At 52.0% G+C, this 19,101-nt stretch overlaps 1 protein-coding gene across 1 annotated transcript; it reads left to right on the forward strand.

Annotated features, from left to right (window-relative positions):
• Window positions 1-271: 271 nt before the first annotated feature.
• On the forward strand, window positions 272-18,448 carry Adra1d (adrenoceptor alpha 1D). The gene is made up of 2 exons (XM_013159601.2): window positions 272-1,399; window positions 17,050-18,448. Exons 1-2 carry the CDS (start codon window positions 280-282, stop codon window positions 17,640-17,642), a joined length of 1,713 nt encoding a protein of 570 aa, XP_013015055.2. The 5' UTR covers window positions 272-279; the 3' UTR covers window positions 17,643-18,448.
• The last annotated feature ends 653 nt before the right edge of the window (window positions 18,449-19,101 follow it).

The raw sequence follows: 19,101 nt of genomic DNA on the forward strand, positions 1-19,101 counted from the left end.
GCCGCTCTGCCCACTCGCGCGGGCACTCTCAGAGCGGCGCGCGGCCCCAGCCGGGGCCCGGCTCTTGGGCGCTCGACCGGCCTCGGAGTCCCCGGCAGCCGCCCGGCCTGGCAGCTCCGCGCTCCACAGCCGGCTCCGCGTCCCAGGAACTTGGACAGGACGCCGACGGGACCTGCGCGCGGGGCTGGACCCGGAGCCCCGCAGCTATGCTCGCGGCTCCCCTCCTCACCCCCCGCTCGTCCTGCGCCCCGGCCGGGCCCCCGACGGCTGCGCGTTGAGATGACTTTCCAAGACCTCCTGAGCGTCACTTTCGAGGGTCCCCGCCCGGACAGCAGCGCCGGGGGCTCCGGGGCTGGCGGCGGCGGGAGCGGCGCGGGCGGCACGGCGGCTTCGGAGGGCCCGGCGGTGGGCGGGGTGCCGGGGGCCGCGGGCGGCGGCGGCAGCAGCGGCGTGGTGGGCGCGGGCGGCGGCGAGGACAACCGGAGCTCGGCTGGGGAGCCGGGGGGCGCGGGCGCGGGCGGCGAGGTGAACGGCACGGCGGCCGTCGGGGGGCTGGTGGTGAGCGCGCAGGGCGTGGGCGTGGGCGTCTTTTTGGCAGCCTTCATCCTCACGGCCGTGGCAGGCAACCTGCTTGTCATCCTCTCGGTGGCCTGCAACCGCCACCTGCAGACGGTCACCAACTATTTCATCGTGAACCTGGCCGTGGCCGACCTGCTGCTGAGCACCACCGTGCTGCCCTTTTCGGCCACCATGGAGGTCCTGGGCTTCTGGGCCTTCGGCCGGGCCTTCTGCGACGTGTGGGCCGCCGTGGACGTGCTGTGCTGCACGGCCTCCATCCTCAGCCTGTGCACCATCTCCGTGGACCGCTACGTGGGCGTGCGCCACTCGCTCAAGTACCCGTCCATCATGACAGAGCGCAAGGCAGCCGCCATCCTGGCACTGCTCTGGGCTGTGGCCCTCGTGGTGTCGGTGGGGCCGCTGCTGGGCTGGAAGGAGCCCGTGCCCCCGGACGAGCGCTTCTGTGGCATCACGGAGGAGGCGGGCTACGCCGTGTTCTCTTCCGTGTGCTCCTTCTACCTTCCCATGGCGGTCATCGTGGTCATGTACTGCCGCGTGTACGTGGTTGCGCGCAGCACCACGCGCTGCCTGGAGGCCGGCGTCAAACGCGAGCGGGGCAAAGCCTCGGAGGTGGTGCTGCGCATCCACTGTCGCGGGGCGGCCACCGGCACCGACGGGACGCGCGGCGGGACCAGGAGCACCAAGGGCCACACCTTCCGCAGCTCACTGTCCGTGCGCCTGCTTAAGTTCTCCCGCGAGAAGAAGGCGGCCAAGACGCTGGCCATCGTCGTGGGCGTCTTCGTGCTCTGCTGGTTCCCCTTCTTCTTCGTCCTGCCCCTCGGTGAGTGACCCCACGGGCTCGGCCCTGCCCCTCCTCTCCAGCCTGTGGCAGCACCTTCCTGGCAGATGAAGGTGACCCTTCAGCTGACAGGGGAAGTTGATTTAGCAACTTGTCTGGTCTCTTACTTGGTAGAAGGAGAGAGAGGCTCTTTTTACTCTCGGGTTTCGTTTTACAAGGAACTTTGCTAGCTCTTCTTCTGAGTCGCCATTACAAACCCTACCCTTGTTTTATGTTCCCAACTCTGACTACCAAGGTTCACATCTGCTCCTAGTGCAGTCAGGAGCGTCCGTGACTCCCTACATATAACCGCTGCAGAAGCAGGTACTAGCAGTTGGGCCTATATGTGGTCATTCCTGAACCACAGGCCGGGCCAGGCACCACGCACATCACCAGGGGCTGCCTGGTGACCCCAGCACACATCCGGTTGGAAATTGGGCCTAGGCCGGTATCTGTAAGAGGCGCCCAGATTCTTGCTTCTGAATCTCCTCCCGCAGGGGCTGGAAGAGGAGTCTGTGGGTGTGGAAGGGAAAGAAGGGGCAGATTCTTAAGTGGACATCAAGATTATTAGTCTGTGGCTTCTTTACTGAGTCCATTGTGTGCAGACCTTTCCTGATTCCTCCACAAGTTGCCCTGCAGTCCCAGGAGGCAGATAGCTGTTCTCAGGGACTTCTTCCCACCCCTAAGGCCTCTCCTGGAAACCCTGGAGCAAGACCCAGGGGCTGGAGAGACACAGGAGGAGAAGGGGACTGCTGTCTGGGGACATTTGCCCTACATCACTCTCCCCATGGCCCCGATGCCTCATGAGGCTGAGTCAGGGAGGAGACAATGGCCTCCCACCTCCTCCCTACAGGCCACTCCACACTGCCTCCACGGTGACCTTTATACATTATGAATTAGATCTGCCACTCTGCTCCTAAGTCTCTCAATGCCTTCCCACTGCCCTGGGAACAGAATCCAAACTCTCCACAGCAAAGGTCCAGTAAAGGTGGCTTTCAAATCTGTTACTGTCTGCACCAAAATGGGACCCATGCGTATTTACATTAGCACTGCAGGCCTGAACTGGGACCTCTCTCTGCCTTTGGACCTGGTCACTGCATGTGCCTATTCCCTCTCCCACCCCCTCCTGGTTCCTTGTCAAGCTCTTGGCTATCTCTGGGCCTTTTCACTTGCTTTTCCACTCCCACCTACTCTTGCTCCACCACCCTTCTTGGCGTACTCCCCATCCCTTAGGTCTCTGCCTAAATGTCCCCTCTTCTTAGACTGTCAGTCTCAGCTGTGTCCTTCTCCCTATTCTCTCCTTGAAAACACAGTTCTCTTTCTTCACTAGATCATCAGTTGTAGTGACATCTGTGTGTCTCACTGCGTTTGGCATTTGACTCCTTCACTGGCCCTGAGTCTCCACAGGGCCAGGCCCCATCAGCTGTGTCATCCCTGAGTCTGTAGCCCCCACAATAGCACCTTGTACGTGACTGCAAGGTCAGGAGCTCTGCTGCCAGTCAGGCTGGGTTCAAATCCCAGCTCTGCCTCTTTTTTACTGGCTGTGTAATCTTGAAAAACAACCCTTCACTTCTCTGTGCCTCTGTTTCATCCCCCAACAGTGCTGATGATAATAATGCTGAGTGGAGGTCCAGTGAGTTGCACATGTGAAAGTGACTGGTACACGGTGAGGGTCAGCTACACTGGCACCCAGCGCAGGGTGAGGAATGAGTGAATCCCCTATGTGGAAATCACCCAGCAAAGGCTGCTGTGGCAGCAGAGTGAGGAGCGTCCTGAAAGCTGCATGCTTGGAGCGGGGAGCAGTGAAGCAGTTCGCATCCCTCTCTTTAACACCACCCACACCACCAGGAGTTGCAGCTCCCCATGCTCCATCCCCACACCCCTGCTCGGGCCTTGCCCAGCTGTGGCCCACTCATCCTGCCCTGCACCTGGGTCCCACCCCAGCAGGGGGTGCTCGGCCTGTTATAGAAAGATGCCTCCTTTTCTATTTTTTACTTTAACTTATTTTAAAATTTGGGTACAAAATAATGCACAACTGAGGAAGCAATAATCTAACAGTGAACCTATAATCACTGATCCTGAACAGATGTTAACATTTTGCCATGTTTGCCTCAGATCTGGTCCTCTCACTCCTTTCACGGAACCGAATGCAGCTGCAGCTCCCTGCCCTCCTCCCTTTTTCCTCTCTGCATTTGCCTCCCAGGGGCGAATCTGCCATTCATCACCCCCATGTATCTGTGTATACTCTTACTGCAAACATTTGCGTTCATAACAAAATATAGCATTGCTCTGTGCGTCCTTCGGATTTACACCAGCGGCACCTCTGTGTATGTCAGCCTTCGGTTTGCATTTTTCACCTAACCTTACATCCTTGAGATTTATTTGCATAGTGCTGGGCATTCTAACAGCAGTTCCTCTGAGAGTGTTCCATGGTGCGTTGATCCAATCTCCTGATGAATGTTAGGTTTTTCTCACTTTTCACTGTTAATGTCAGTACTGCAAAAGGCTACTTCTGCTTTTGAGGCCCAGATCACATGACCCCTCTTCCAGGAAATTATCCTTAAATTCCCATGATTTTGCTCCTTTTTGGCACTCATAGCTCTTTTCCAATCCCTACACCTCTGATACCCCTTACACATGGCGTGGACATGGCATGGGTATATGCATGTGCAAAGTTAAGCTGTACACTTAGGATGTACACACAGGGTTCAGGGATGCTGGGGGAGCTGAATTGAGTGGAGTTGGCGTTAATGAGCAAACAGGACAGAGACCAAGTAAGGAAACAGACTATTCCAGTCTGTCTGGAGTTCATTGCACAGCACGAGGGAGGGTGGAGGCTGCTGCAGCAACAGGAGTGGCTTTGTGGGAAGGAAAAAGAATAGGAGGTCCTGACATCCCTAGGCCTGGGGAGGGGGTGGCTTTGAAGGAACCGGGAATGTTTTGAGAATCAGCCCTTTGGGGAATTCTGTCCTCTAAGAGGCTGGCATAAGTTGATAAAGAGGTGCCCATGTGTGGTAGGAGGGAGGGTGTGGAGATGGGCAGAGGGGACAAAGATGGGATCCTTCCAGGAGTACGTGGTGCAGTCTCCCAGAAAGGATGAGGGAGAAGAGAATAGAGGACTCGAGACAGAGCTTTGGGGGCACCTGCTCTGACTGAACCAGAGGAGGCAGAGAAAGAGGCAGCCAGGAGAGACAGGAAAGCGGCACAGGTGGCCCCATACTCCTCACAGGTCCCAGTGGTCACACCAGATATGGTAACTGTCAGAGATGGAGGAATTGAGAAAGAGCAGTGTGTGTCTGCAAGGGCCATAGACCATGGCCTCAAAGGCACCCAGGAAGGCCACGACCCTCGAGGCTCCCCACACCAACCCTTGTAGAAGTGCCTACCCTCGCCACAGCAGAGACAGCAGCTGGCAAGCAGCCTGGGGTAATGAGAGCCTTAAGAAAAGGCCTTGAGCACCAGAGGGACATTGGTGCAGTGGGCCATGAGTTACCTTCCACCTATAAACCAAAATGCGATGGATCAGACAGAGAGGTGTCCTGAGTTGCAGTGGCCCCTGGGGACACAAAACATGGGAGGGCCCTCAGGGGCTGGGGATCATCCCACACATTTCTGGCTACCCCACTTTCCCCATAAGGAAGGACTTCAGAGCATAGGGTTCCCCTGAGACTGATAGAGGGTCACAGAACAGGAACCTTGTGTGTCATGTGTCTGACGCTGTAACTCTAGGCAGTGAAGGAAGCTGCTGGTGACAGCTGAGAGTAGACAGGTGAAGTCCCCTTACCTAATAAGAGGGCACCCCCTGCTCAGCCTTCAATGCTGATAACCAGCTGAGCCATCTACTCTGGATAGTGACTGCATGGCCCCTTTTGTATTGATCTGTGGTTACAAATAATGCTCCCTTTTCAGTCACAGAGGTATTCCAGGCTGGGCACAAGAGAATGCAGACACCAATCCTGGTGGCCTTGCCCAGGACAGGCACATACTCTTAGTCAGCAAACTGGTGCAGGGCTGGGTGCCATGGAAAATCACAGGAAACTGTGCAAATTGTCCCTTCTCTCCAGACAGCCTGTGGCCTGATGTCTAGAGCAACCCAAACCTGCAGTGTGTGTATGAGAGGGGCAGTAGTCAGAGTCACAGCTGAGCCTTTCTGGAGGACCCCAGATAAGGGCATGGCCAGTGCAGCTGCAGTGTCAGCAGGGCAGGCTGGCCATAAGTGGGCCTGATTACATCTCTGTGCCTGGGGCATAAGATGTATAAGTACCCCCTCCCCACTGGTCTAGGCCAGTCATTTGGTGTGGACACACAGGTCACCTTCATTGCAAGTGAGAGAGAGACAGGAGGGACCAGGGAACTCTGTCCCTGGCAAGCTCCCTTCTGCAGAAGAGCTTCTCGCTCTTTTAGGAGCCTCCAGGGGCCACGTCTCTCCTTGGTGTCTTCCTGGCAGCAGCACTTCTCTGTGTTTGGCTTTGGCCGGCCTGGCGAGTGTCCCCCATCCAAACCTAGAGATGGTATTGTCCCCTGAGACCTAAATACACACATGCATGCCAGCCTCACCACCTGTCATTCCTGATGGCCACTGGCTGGTCCCCCAGGCTTGCTCTTATAGCCCTTCTCTTGAGGGGCAGGTCACCAAGCTTCATTGGCCTCTGAATGCCATCACCCAGGGCAGCACCAAAGTCTTGGAGCCCATCATGCCTTCCCAAATGCACTGCAAGGTGTACGTGGAGGCTGTGGTATCAAAAGTCCCTATGCAATCCAGCCAGTGTCCCAGGACCCCCTTCTGTCCATCTGCAGACCACATCTCATCTCCTTTCTGTGTTGCTGGTCCATCTTGTGATACCTGCATGACCATAAAGACTGAGTCACCCACATTGTGAGTTCCTCACAATGCACTGCCCTTATTAGTGTTCAACACCTGTCCCAAAGCATGAGGGCCAAGAGAACTTACTGCGTAGGCACAGACGCATAGCCATATGGTTAAGGTGCCCTGGCTTAGGAGACCTAAATGTACAGTACGCAAGAAGAAGGTTCAAGAAATGAGGCCTGGGAGAGCAATAGACTCTGTGTCATAACTGGATTACTGTACAACAAGGAAGAATAAAAAAATACTGATGCACACGACATGGGTGGATCTCATGGCCATTATACTGGGCAGAATAACCCAGACTGGAAATTTAAAATATATGTACCACATATATAAGAGGTTCAAAAATAGGTAAAACAAATCAATGATAATAAATATCAGGACAGTAGTTGCCTGTGCAGAGGGAAGTGGTGGGTGGTATCAATTGGAAACAAGTACCAGAGCCTTCTGTAGGACTGGGAATGTCTTGTATCTTGCTCTGGGCAGTGACTACATTAGTACATGCATATGTAAAGTTAACAAGCTGTATGCTTAAATGTATGCACTTGCAAACTTGACTGTCTGTCAACCCAGCTCTCTTAATTAGAGTAAATGGAGGCAGGAGAGAGGCTGAGTCATGCTGTGGGACTGGTATCCAGTGTGGGAAGCACACTTGGACAGTCAGGAGCAGAAAGTGGCTTAGACAGTTATGTCTGATTGTTGGCCAGGTGCTGAATGACCCATCTCCAAACTCACTCATCCTGGGTAGGCATCTGCAGATGCAGGAAAGGCAAAAGACATGCTTTTTGTGGCAGGTTCTCAGTAATGTTATCACTGTGCCTCAGCCCAGTGTCCTGTCAGAGGGGCTGATACTATGTCTCCTGTGCTTTTGTGGCACATAGCATATAGTAAATGCTCAGTAAATGTGTACAGAGGAAGGAAGCAGTAGAAGCCAGGACCTCTTCACCTCCTGCCCTGCCAGTGGTCTGGGTGGCAAAGCGCAACTCTCTATTTCTTTACTTTATGGTGATATCATGGTACTTTATTATTTGTCTGCATAATGTGAGGTCTATTCTCTTAATAAAAATTTTAAGCATGCGTGCATTAATAACTGCAGAAACAGGGTCACCACTCCGCTCCCTGAGTCTATGAATTTGACTGTGTTGGTTACTTGATCTAAGTGGAATCACACAGTACTATCTTTGACCTGTGATTAGTTTATTTAATTTATTGTAAATTCTTTCTAGTAAAAGTTGACCATTCTTAATGTGATGGGTTTGAGGTTGATCATTCATTTACGTGACCTAAAATAATTTGAGTAGTTTCTAGCATTTCAAGTAATTATTAGGAATAAGCAATGAGTGAGGGCTCTTTGTGGAGTTTTTAATCACAGAAAGTTCCAGACAGATACATAATAAAGGGACCAGCACAGTGAATGACTACATACCTGTGATCCAGCTTTTCCCCAACACTTCATCCCACCCCTTACCCACTTACCACCTGCACAATTTATTTTGAAGAAAATCCCAAGTACCATATCATTTCATCTGAGCATTTTTCATCATATATTTCTAGAAGATAAGAACTTTTAAAAAGGAATCATAATTCATTATAATGCATGAAAATAATTATTTAATATTAGATATGAATTTAGTATTCAAAGGTGGCTAATTGCTTTATAAATGTTTGGTTGGTTTGTTTGGATCAGAATGCAAAAATAGGTACATCTATTACATGTGATCTATGCGTCACATTATTAATTTTCCCCACCTCCACATTTTTTTTCTTCTTTCAATCTGTTCAGTGATGAAGCCAAATTGCTTATCCTCAGATGCATCCCACAGTCTAGAGTGTCCATCCCCACAGTACCATTTGCCATGTCCCTGCGTTCCCTGTACTTTCTGTAAGCTGGTTTGATGAGACTCAGTTTTGGGAGCTTGGACAAAAATTCTCCTTGGTGATGTCAGGATTGATCTGGGTTCAGGTGCTGTGAACCTGATCCAGCCTTTGCAAACTAATCCATCAGCCTTTTACCTGCTGACTTAGAAGCTATTACCGTGGGCTGGTCCTTGTAGCTTAAAGTAATGCTATTCTAATTCTATCATGTGTTCATTGGAATTTTAAAAATGTTTCAGCATTAATTGTTTGGTTGAAATAGTGTCTAGTGGGGAGAAGAAATATGGATGTGTGTGCTCCTCATTAGTTATCAGAAAGTGAATCAGATTTCCAGCAATCTTCTGGAGGTGGCCAGTGAGGATTGTTTTAGTACCACAATAATATCATAATTTTCAAATATCCATGCTGTTCTGACACCTTACAGGCATTGCTGCTTTTGGTCTGGCCAGCAGGCACCCATTCAAATTAGCTCCTAAGACCCTTGGTACAGTGTGGAGAATCTTTCTGGCCTGATGAGACAGTTCAGGCTCAGCTTTTACTGTGTCTCCCTGGAACTGGAATTAGTCATTTCTCTACTGAGCCTTGGTCTCTTCTAGTGGAAAATGACAATTTTGAGACTACAATCTGAGCTCTAAGTTGTTTGTTAATACTGAGTTGGTCACTGATCCAGTGGACAGAGGCAGAAAATGTTTTAATTTTTGTTAAAAAATAGACACTGGTCCTGAGGGTGAGTTTTGTTGCTTGGGTACAGATCCTGCCTCTCCTGAGGATCTTGTCCTCTGCTCAACTCCTGCTATGTGTTTGTTACAAACATTCAATGAACTGTTGGTCACCCTGCCTCATCATTAAAGAATCACATATTGAAGTCACAAGATTTCTTCCCCAGGTTCACCTCTACTGCGGTGACACCTTGGCCTCCAGATTACAGTCACCTTCCCCTTCTTCCCTCCTCCTAGGGCCATGATTGAGCCCACATGCCCACCTTCATCTTCCTGCCCCCGAATCCTCAGCAAATCTCTGCCATCCCAGTCCATCTGCTTCTGTCCTCCTTCCTTACCTCCCACTGATACGTGCTTATTGACACCAGCCTCAACCAAGGCTTCACTTTCCTGTCCCTTGAGTCACCTTTGCCTCCCTCCCTTGACCAGGTGGTTCACGATCCATCGTCATCCTCTGTGACCATCTTAGTTCCTCACCTCCACCTGCTCCCATTGGTTCCATGTTCTGAGTCCAGTGTTCATGCGCATGGTACACAGTGGTTTCTGGCAAACAAGTGTCTCTGGGCTGAGTTGTAGCATCTGCCCATTTCCATGGTATAAATATTTCCATTATGGTCAAATTCAAGCTATCACTTGGACTCCCGACTCGAAAGAGACCTGGAGTCCACCCCTCAGGATTCCTGTCTCCAGCTCCCATGAGGTTGCTCCCCTGCACCCTGAGGTGATGGAGGACTTGCCTTTCCTCAGTTTGGGTGGAGACCCAGGAAAACAGGATGCTGAGTGCTGAGAGCCAGTGTGGGGCCTGAAAGATACTGCCCAGCGCTCACTGCTGGGACTCCTAGGCTGCAAACCCTACTTGGGGACCTGCTGTTCTGCACAGACTCAAGACCCATTTGTCAGTGCAGCCTCAGAGGGGATAGGCTTAGGCCTGGATCAGGGTTCAGTTTGGCTGCGTACAAAGGGTATTTGGTGGAAATATGGTCTTGGTCAATCAAAGCTTAGATAAGATTAAATCAGGAACAATCAGCAAAGAAATGACAACACAGAGGAGAAAGAGGAGGAAGTAAAGAAGAGGGTGGGGGGAGAAAAGGGAAAAGAGTAGAAAGGAAATGGACAGGACCCAGTGTGGCCCTGAAGGAGGCAAGGAGACCTTGGGGCCCCACCAGGCAGCCTCTGTGGCCAGGCCAGTAGTTCTCTGCCAGCCCTGACGAGCCCAATTATGGGGCACAGAAAGACTCTTGCCCTCTTCTGTCAGTCTCAAGCATGAGGAGCCCGCCAGTAGGCCCTCTCCGTGGAAATTTGGCAATGCAAGGAATCTGAGAGTTTTGGCTTAGCACAGCTGGCCCCACAGAGCTCTTGGCCATGCTTCTGTGTCTTCACAGTCCATGTGAGAGCTGGATCCTTTCCAGTCTCCTCTTCCTCACAGCCACTTCAAACTGCCCTTTTCCTCCACCACCTCCCCTTCCCCTTCTCTGGTCCAGCCACCCTAATTTCCTGTCCCTCTCTCATAGTTACTGTTCTCTCATTGCTGAGGTAAAATACACAACACCTGCAAGTTAAGAGAAGAAAGATTTATTTAACTCACAGTTTGTAGAGGTTTCAGTTCATAATCCACTGGCTCCAAGGCAGGGTGGCATATGGCAGAGGGACAACAGTTCATGGTGGCAGAAGACAGAAAAAGCAACAAGAGAACTTAGCAGTGTCTTTCTGCTCTTTTTTTTTTATCTTATCCAGACTGCTGGGATTAGGGCAGTGCCATACTAATCAGGGGACTGATTTAGCAACCATACGTCCTTAATCCCAACATCACACACTCTAGATCCAGCCACCTCTGAAAAAGTCCTGTGACTGCATGAGGCTTTGGGGGACTTCTAGGCACAAACCATAGCACCCTTCAGCTTGTCAGGTACCCTGATGCCTCAGGATCTTTCCTTATGCCCTCACCAGTGCCTGGATTCTCTTTCTCAGATGGATATGTGGCTCACTCCCCATTTGGCTAATCTAACATGGAGAAGAGGTCAGATCCCAAATGAGCAGCTAGAGAGGAAATGGGAAACAGTAAGGGAGTCTGGGCCTGGATTCCTTCTCTTGCAGACCTGGTCGGAGGACCTCAGGATCTAGGATGAGGTATTTTAACACCTCTGTATCTTTCATCCAGGAGGTGGTATACCATGGATAGAATAAGCCCTGGTGGAGGAGGAGGAAGAAAAAGGGAGGCTGAACACAGCCTGAGATTTCATGGGCTGGTACACATTATAAACGAGGCTGGCTGTGAATTCTGACCATCTGCCAAGATCAAGTTTCCTGCTGGTGATGCCAAGACAGTGCTGTCAGTCACAGTCCACCCCTGTCCTCCTGGGGGTGTGGCCAGTTTGCACAGCTCCAGCCAGGTCCCTTCCTGCCTCATCCTACTCAGCAGCTCCTTCTGGGCCTGACCATTCCCATTCCATAGGAAAATGGACAGGCCTATAATAATCCAAAATGTAAACAACTCCTGTCTCAGTTTCCCCAACTGATATGTGGCAGACAGGTCAAGCTGACATGCTACCTTGCTAATACAGGAAAGACCCGGCCAGCAGATGCCTGGCACTGTGGACACTAGTTAGACTCTGACACAGGCACCCCATGTTAGTTAGACTTTGCACATCCATGTGAATATCTGAAATAACTAACTTACAAAGAGAGTGAGTGGAACCCTCACAGATGGACAGGTTCCCGACTACCATGAGTTTGCTATCTTGCTTTGGGAAGCTCACAGTGCCAGCCGTGCTTAGTGGAGCAAAGTCATTCAACCCAAGACTGGGAAGTAAAAGAAGAAGAAAGGAAAGCACTAGGTCCCATTGCCCCATTTGGGGTCACCAATTGGCCCAGAAGCCTCTCATTAAGCCCCACCTCTTCAAGGTTCCAACACCTCCAAACAGCTCCAAGACACTGCTTCTAAGATCTCTGAAGGACATTTAGCCCAACCATAGCCCCCTCGACTCAGCAAGCAGAAGAAGACAGGAGCAGTCCTTGAAAGAAAAGGATGAGGAGCAGAGGGAAGCAGCAGGAGGTGTGTGTGTAGTGATTTCCTACCTGTGACCTTGTCACCTGTCCGCATAGATGGAAAAGGCAGTCAACCCACCCTACCTCTTATGAATAGGGAGAACTGAACACAAATGGGCCTGCTCATGCCCCCTCTTTCCCAGCAGGGGGCAGAAGAGTTGAGGTAGTAACCAAGGTTAGGCCCAGCTCAAGAGCTCAGAGTCATACCCACACACTGGACAAGTGTCTTGGGTCAGGATCCCTAGATGCAGTTTGAGATGGAGGTTCTTTTTATAAAGGAGTAACTGAGGATGGCTCTCTGGGAGGAAGATAGAAGCAGGGTGGAGTGGGGAGCGCTAAATCCAAAGGCCAGGTGGGCTCCTTCACCCCACCTAGAACCTGTAGAGCACAAAGAGGGCAGTGCAGAACTGTGCCACTGAGGGGCAAGGAGCCTGGCCTTCCAGTCCCCTCATCAGTCTGTCTTAGGCAGGCGCTGCCCCCTGGGGCAGGTGTATCATCCTCACAGCTGTTGGAGGGTTTTGAGCAGAGGAGTGATGTGACCTAATTGGATTTTTTTTTTACATCATTCTAGCTGTCAGGTTCGGAAAAGACTGGAGGAGGGGTGTGGTAGCATCCAGGCAAGGGGAGAGGTATGGTGGCCCACACAGAGGAGGAGGGCACCAGGAACCCAGTGGAGGTGGAGTCCTAACTTCAGCTGTCCTCTGTGGGCTCTGTGACTCTCCGGTAGCCACATCAGGCTCATCATTTTTCTGCAGATTTACCAGGCCCCGTGGGGCCTTCACACTTCCTGTTCCCAGGGCCTGGAATCCTCTTCCTTCAGACTCCCCTGATTCTTCTGCTCCTTCCTCAAATGTCACATTCTCACCGGGTCTTTCCTGGCCATCTTCTTCAAAATGTGTACGGCCATACCTAGCCACAGCGCGTGCGCACACACCCTGTCTTCCTTCCTGGCTTTATTTTTCCACCTCGCATGTTCTCCTCTCTGATATCCTTGTACCTTCCCGTTGATGCAATGCATCACCAGTCCCCCAGCGAACACAGGCAGGGAGAGTGTGGGACACCGACACACACCCACGTGGAGGTGTGTGCCAGGTAGCTGGACTGATGAGTCCGATAGGAGAGCAGTCTGAGCTGGGGACAGAAAGGTGAGTATTGTCACTCTGAAGCCAGTCTTTAAAACTGTGAATGTAGATGGCATTGCCAGGAGCCTGCAGTGAAGAGAAAGCCCCATACTAAGCCAGGATGGGGCAGCAAAGGAAACCAACTGACAAAGAGTGGAAATGACCATAGCAGTGGTACCCTGGGAGCCACAGGCGAGACAAGCAGACCCTAAAGGGACAGGGGCGGTGTCAGAAGGCTGGGGGACCTGTGGGGGGGAGGGGGAAGCAGTGGGTGACCAGAGATGTGCAGATAAGGAGCAGGGGCAGCAAGTGTGGGCTGGAAAAGGAGGTGAGAACAGGATCACAGCCTGGGAGGCAGCAGCTGTGACAGGGTAAATAATGGACTGAGGACCTCCACACAGCAGGGATGCCAACCTTGGTGGTGGGAGAAAGGAGGAGGGAGTGAAGAAGAAGGATGGCGCCTGTGGCCCAGAAGAGACAGCAGGGGTGGCCGGCTGCTCTGCAGAAGAAGGAGTGACAGCCAGGCACGCAGAGTGCAGAGTGGGGAGCTGAGCGCAGGACGGGGAGAGAGCAGCCAGGAGGGAGCCGGCGGAGGTCAGGACCTCGAGTGCTCATGCAGTGGCTAAGCTGCTCCCAGGTAAACCTGGCTGGATGAGGCAAGCTTAAGTTGAGAGGGATGTAGATGTGGGGAGAGGGAGAAGGCAGGGAGTACTGGCCACGCTGAGAGGAGGGAGGTGATAGGAGGAATCCAGGGAGTTGGCAGGAGGTCAGAGTGTGGACGGGGAAGAGAGAAGACAGGAAGTTGCAGCTGGCTGTGGGAAAATTTCATTTTAAGAGAATCTCGGGCTTTTATCTTTGAGGGACCCCCACTCCACTGCCAAGCTGCTCAGGAGAGAAAGTGCTGTGGGGACACGAGCAGGAGCGCCCAGAGGAGAGACAGGCCCTGCAGGTAGACAGGATGGTGACTTGAGGCAAGCTACTAACAAGGAGGCGGAGCAAAGCAGGAGGGACTCAGGACTGACAGGAATTAGGGTGCATGAAAGGCAGGGTGCAGTAGAAAGAAAAGAATCCATAAATATATCCAGCACCCAGTGTGAGCCAACCATTTAAGAGCAGGATACGCAAGAAACCAATTTTTATCTCCAGTGATTCTGGCACTTAGAAGTAAATGGAGGACTGGATAATTGTGCTGGATCAAGAGGGGATGATACAAGGAAGGCTTCCAGGAAGGGGTGCCCCTGGAGCTGGCACTCCCAGGAATGGAGGGAGGGGACGCAGAACCACTGTGCTCAAAAGGCCAAAGGCCAGAGTGGGGAGCCTGTCATGGCTAGGGGCAGCCTGAGATCACTGTGGTCACGTGGCTGTGAGCACAAAGACCATAAGCCTGCAGAGAGATACTCTGAGGGGGTGCCACAGAGACAAATGGGTGGTGCCAGGGCCCTAGATCAAGAGGCAAGATCTGGGACAGCATCCCAAGAGGGCCTCCTTTCCAAGGACAGCTGAGTTATCGTCAGCTGCATTCTGCTGCAAGAAAGACTGCAGACAGTGTGGGGAGGGGATGAGGATGTCCACAGGGGCCAAGAAGGAGGCTGCTCAGGTAAAGAGAGAGAGGCTTTGGCTCTGAGCCCCCCACAAGCCCATTGATACTTTCTTGTTGTCTTTGTCTAAGTTTTATTGCTGTAAGAAAACAGCTGAAGCCAGGTGCTTTGTAAAGAAAAGAGGCTTATTTGGCTCATAGTTCTGGCAACTGAAAAGTCAAAACAGCTTGGCACCAGCATCTGATGAGATCCCCTGGCTGCGTCACGAATAGAAGAGAAACAGGAAGAGAATTGGCTATGTGCAAGAGAATTGGCTGAGTGTGTGTGGTGGCCTTGCTTTAGAACCAACCTGCATGAGAACCAGTCCCACCAGAGAGGATCAACCCATTCATGAGGGTGGGACTCCTGCCTACTTGCCTCTTACTGGACCCCTTGTCCTAATGTACCCACTGCCTCAACATCCCCACACTGCAAACAAAGCCTGCAGCACTCTAACCTTCGGAGGGCAAACTGTATCCAAACCATGGTGTCTGGAGAGGCACAGGCAAAGCTACATGCTGGCAGCCGAGAAGGAACAGGGAGGCCAGGCAGGAGAGAGAGCCAGGTGGTCCAGTAGCCAGAACTCCAAGGGTCTGGAGCAGGCAGCAGCTGGTAATGGCCAAGAAGGCTTTGCACAGGTCAGCTGAACATAAAGTAGAATATTACTGTTCATGATAAGACCTAGTCTGTACTATAAAATGCCTTGTTGCCCACTAATCTAAATAAAAATGGTGCTGGTACCAAATGCCCTTTGGCCAGCTTCAGACTCACCCCTGAAAAGCATAGTCCACGGATTTGTCATCCTGGGCTAAATATAAAAGAATTTTAGCCTGAGTCACAAAATTATTTTCAGCACTCAGCCTGACTTTGCAGCCACTGAGGGGTGCTGTTCTTAAGGAGCCTGAGGTTCACTCTGGTGATCCCCACATTCTCTCTCCCAGGGAAAGTGGTCTCCTGAAGACATCTTGACTAATGCTCTGACTACCCCAAGCCCACCATGTCTCAGCTATGGTTTCTGGCTACTTTTTAGATGTAGAAATGATCCCTTCTGAGGACTGTGTTTCCCGTCTTTCTTTCACAGAAAAAGGGGTAAGGGGTCAGTTGACACCATTATATTGTTGCTGCCATTATTATAACATTGTTGTAGCGCTGGTGATAGAACCCAGGGTCTTGTGCATGCTAGGCCTGCATTCCACCCCTGAGCTACACCACCAGCCCCTGTGATTACTTTTAAGATAGATTGCAGTTTTGCAGTTGGTCTTCCTTTGTAGAAATAGAGCTTCCTTCCAGTGCAAGGTGAGAATGTCAGGGTAGAAGTTTTAAGGAGCAGAGTCCTCATGGCACAGTTCAGATCCCATGCCTGGGACCCTGCTCCTCAAAGCCATTCCAAAGCCTCCCCTGAGCACAGTGGGACAAGCCAACTGTCCTGCTTTCCAGCAGAGAATGACTGCTGTGTTTCCTGAGCCTTATTTCTAGGCCCTGTCTCTTACCTCCTTATAAATACTCATAGTTCCCAAATACCAACACCAAGAGCTGAAGCTTGCAGTATTTAAGGCTCTCTACCATCTTTCCCCAATAGTGCTCTGAGTCTACCCTGCAGACTTTCCCTCGGCATGCTGTTGCCCACCTGTCCTCCTCCACGCCTCTGCCCTTCCCATCCCACTGACTCCCGTCCATGCTTGGAAGCTGTCGCTGAGCCTGGGGCTCCCTACTGAGCACTACTTTCAGCACCTGCATTTCAGTGACACCTTGTTCACACTGCTGGCTCAGGAACCCAGGGCTGTGTTTAAGTCTTCTCATATCTAAGGGCCCCACACAGTGCCTGGATTGGGGTGTGCACTGGTCAATATTTAGTTCCAGGATTCTTATTTCCTCTGTGCTAGGGACCACGTAGGCATCTGGTGAAGCCTATGGCTTCCTTCTCCGCATAACACAAAATACCAAAGATTAAAATGCAACTGATTTTATTGAAAAAGTTGTCCAAATATTTTCACCTGCAATGTGTGACTTGGTGAGAAACGTGCTTCTGTATTAAAGCATTACACAGATCTAGTGGTGAGTTCTAATATGGTGGAACACACAGAGGATATTTCACAACATCTGTAACAACTGCATGGGATAGGAAAAATATCTGCAGGAACCGTCAATATTGCATCAATTCTGATCTACAAAAGCAACATGGAGAAAAAAGGAAAAAAAAGCAACATGGTTTTGCCTAACTCTGCTCTGGCTTGTTGTTAGGTAGAAGTGAATAGATGTGACAATGCCTATTTTTTTCCCCAGTCCAAATTCATGGAGCTCCTGAATTACATGAGGGAACCCTTAACGGGGATCCCTTGAGAGCACATGGTGGAAGGCTTGGGCTGGGCTCCTGGGGTAGGATGCTCTCCCCTTTGTGCTCAGGGCTCCCCGCGGGAGCTACTAACCCGGTGGGTCTCTGTTCCCACAGGCTCCCTGTTCCCGCAGCTGAAGCCGTCCGAGGGCGTGTTCAAGGTCATCTTCTGGCTTGGCTACTTCAACAGCTGCGTGAACCCGCTCATCTACCCCTGCTCCAGCCGCGAGTTCAAGCGCGCCTTCCTCCGCCTCCTGCGCTGCCAGTGTCACCGCCGCCGCCGCCGCCGTCCCCTCTGGCGCGTCTACGGCCACCACTGGCGGGCTTCGACCAGTGGCCCGCACCCCGACTGCGCCTCTAGCCCGGGCGCTGCGCCCCCCGGGACCTCGCTGGCCCTCACCGCGCCCCCGGCCCCCGGCACACCGGAGGTGCGGGCCGTGATTCCTGGCCGGCGAAAGCTGCCCAGCACTTTCCGCGAGTGGCGGCTGCTCGGGCCCTTCCGGAGACCCACGACCCAGCTGCGCGCCAAGGTCTCCAGCTTGTCCCATAAGATCCGTGCCGGGGGCGCGCAGCGCGCAGAGGCTGCGTGCTCCCTGCGTGCCGAGGTGGAGGCCGTGTGTCTCGGAGTTCCCCAGGATGTGGCCGAGGGCGCCACCTGCCAGGGCTATGAGGAAGCCGACTATACCAACCTCCGGGAGACTGATATTTAAGGACGTAGCAGCTGGGCTGAGGAGTGTGCTGGGGGCCGGGTAGGGGGCGCTGTGGGGAGAGAGGCCTGTGTGGATCGGGGACTTGGGAAGAGGTCAGGAGGTGGCTCTGTGGCATCCTTAGCAACTGGGGATGGACTTGGGGTTGGAGCCCTTTACGACTGGGCAATCATGGGGGCCCCCTGCTGGACATAGGTGCCCAGAACTCTTTTTCCTAGAAGGGAAGGGCTGCAAGAACCATGAAGCATTTTGGCCTAATCCCTGTTTGAGAAACTGCTGGTCGGCCTGGCCTTGAGCCGGGCAGCCAGTCCTAAAATGGCCAGACAGCTTGCCCCTGTCCCTGCCTCTAGGGAGGAAGAACACGGAGGCCTTCTCATCGCCCCCAGGGAAGTGGTTAGTGGGGCCAAGGGGCCTCGGTGGTCACATTTCTCCTTACTGCCGACCACAGGAACCCAGTGCACCTGTCACCAACCACCTGAAAGTTGTGACGGAGTATTAGACGACTGATGTACAAACCTGTCGTCGTATTTACCCTGGGCCCACTATCCCTCCCCACACGCCCATGTCCTCCCTGTGCACCCCTCACCTGGCCCTGCCCCTATGATTCCCTCAAGGGCCTACTGTTTACACTCTGTACATAGCTCATTGTGCCTGCGCCCATCACTTTGCTGGGATTCCGAGCTGCCAAATGGGGAGAGCTTTACTTGTCATTTTGAAACATATTTATTGGTAAGAGTACTTATATTTTGTCCAGACTGTGCAAACTGTTCCTCTTTAGCCTATACTCCATAAAAAATTTTTTTCTAAAACTTTAGGCCAGCAGGATAGACTGAGTCTACATTCGCCTTTTAAGTTTCCATTTAAGTCTTCTTAACTGATGGCTGCCGTCCCGCAGAACTTTTGGTATAACCAAAGGACTTAGGAATCTTGTTGGCTTTTAAAATTTGCATGATTCATCTTGGGAAACAAATAGTAATTATAAGCACAAGTTTCCCCTTTGTCACTCTCCCTACATGCATCTGTGACGCTCTGAGGGCCTTGCTGAGGAAGGTGGCCATCAGTTAAAAGGGTAAATGTTATTTTACATAAAAAAAAATACAAGCCCAAGTAGACAGTATACTTGGATGTTGTGAGAACCCATAGCTGGGAGCCAGGTTTGTTAGCTTTGAGTAAAATCTCACATTCTCAGGGATTATAGGCAAGTCAGTTTTCAGCCAGATGATACCAACCAGAGATGACTGTGGCTAGTGACCTCTGAGGAGGAGAGCTGGATAAAGAGTACCTCAGTGTCTACATTTGTTCTGAAACTGGAAGAGCCAGCTGCTGGGGCCAACACAGACAAGTATTTTGAGCCACGTTTCGGGTCCTGTACCAAGAAGGTAGTCAGGTGGAAAGTCACAACCCTGTAAGGCTTTTCATACTGGTTTCATGAGGTTTAAAGAGCAGGAAATAGTGGGGCTCA

The sequence above is a fragment of the Cavia porcellus genome, unplaced genomic scaffold (assembly GCF_034190915.1).
Source record: "Cavia porcellus strain 051 isolate PalLab524CR breed Dunkin Hartley unplaced genomic scaffold, mCavPor4.1 scaffold_5, whole genome shotgun sequence".
In the NCBI taxonomy this organism is placed as follows: Eukaryota; Metazoa; Chordata; class Mammalia; order Rodentia; family Caviidae; genus Cavia; species Cavia porcellus.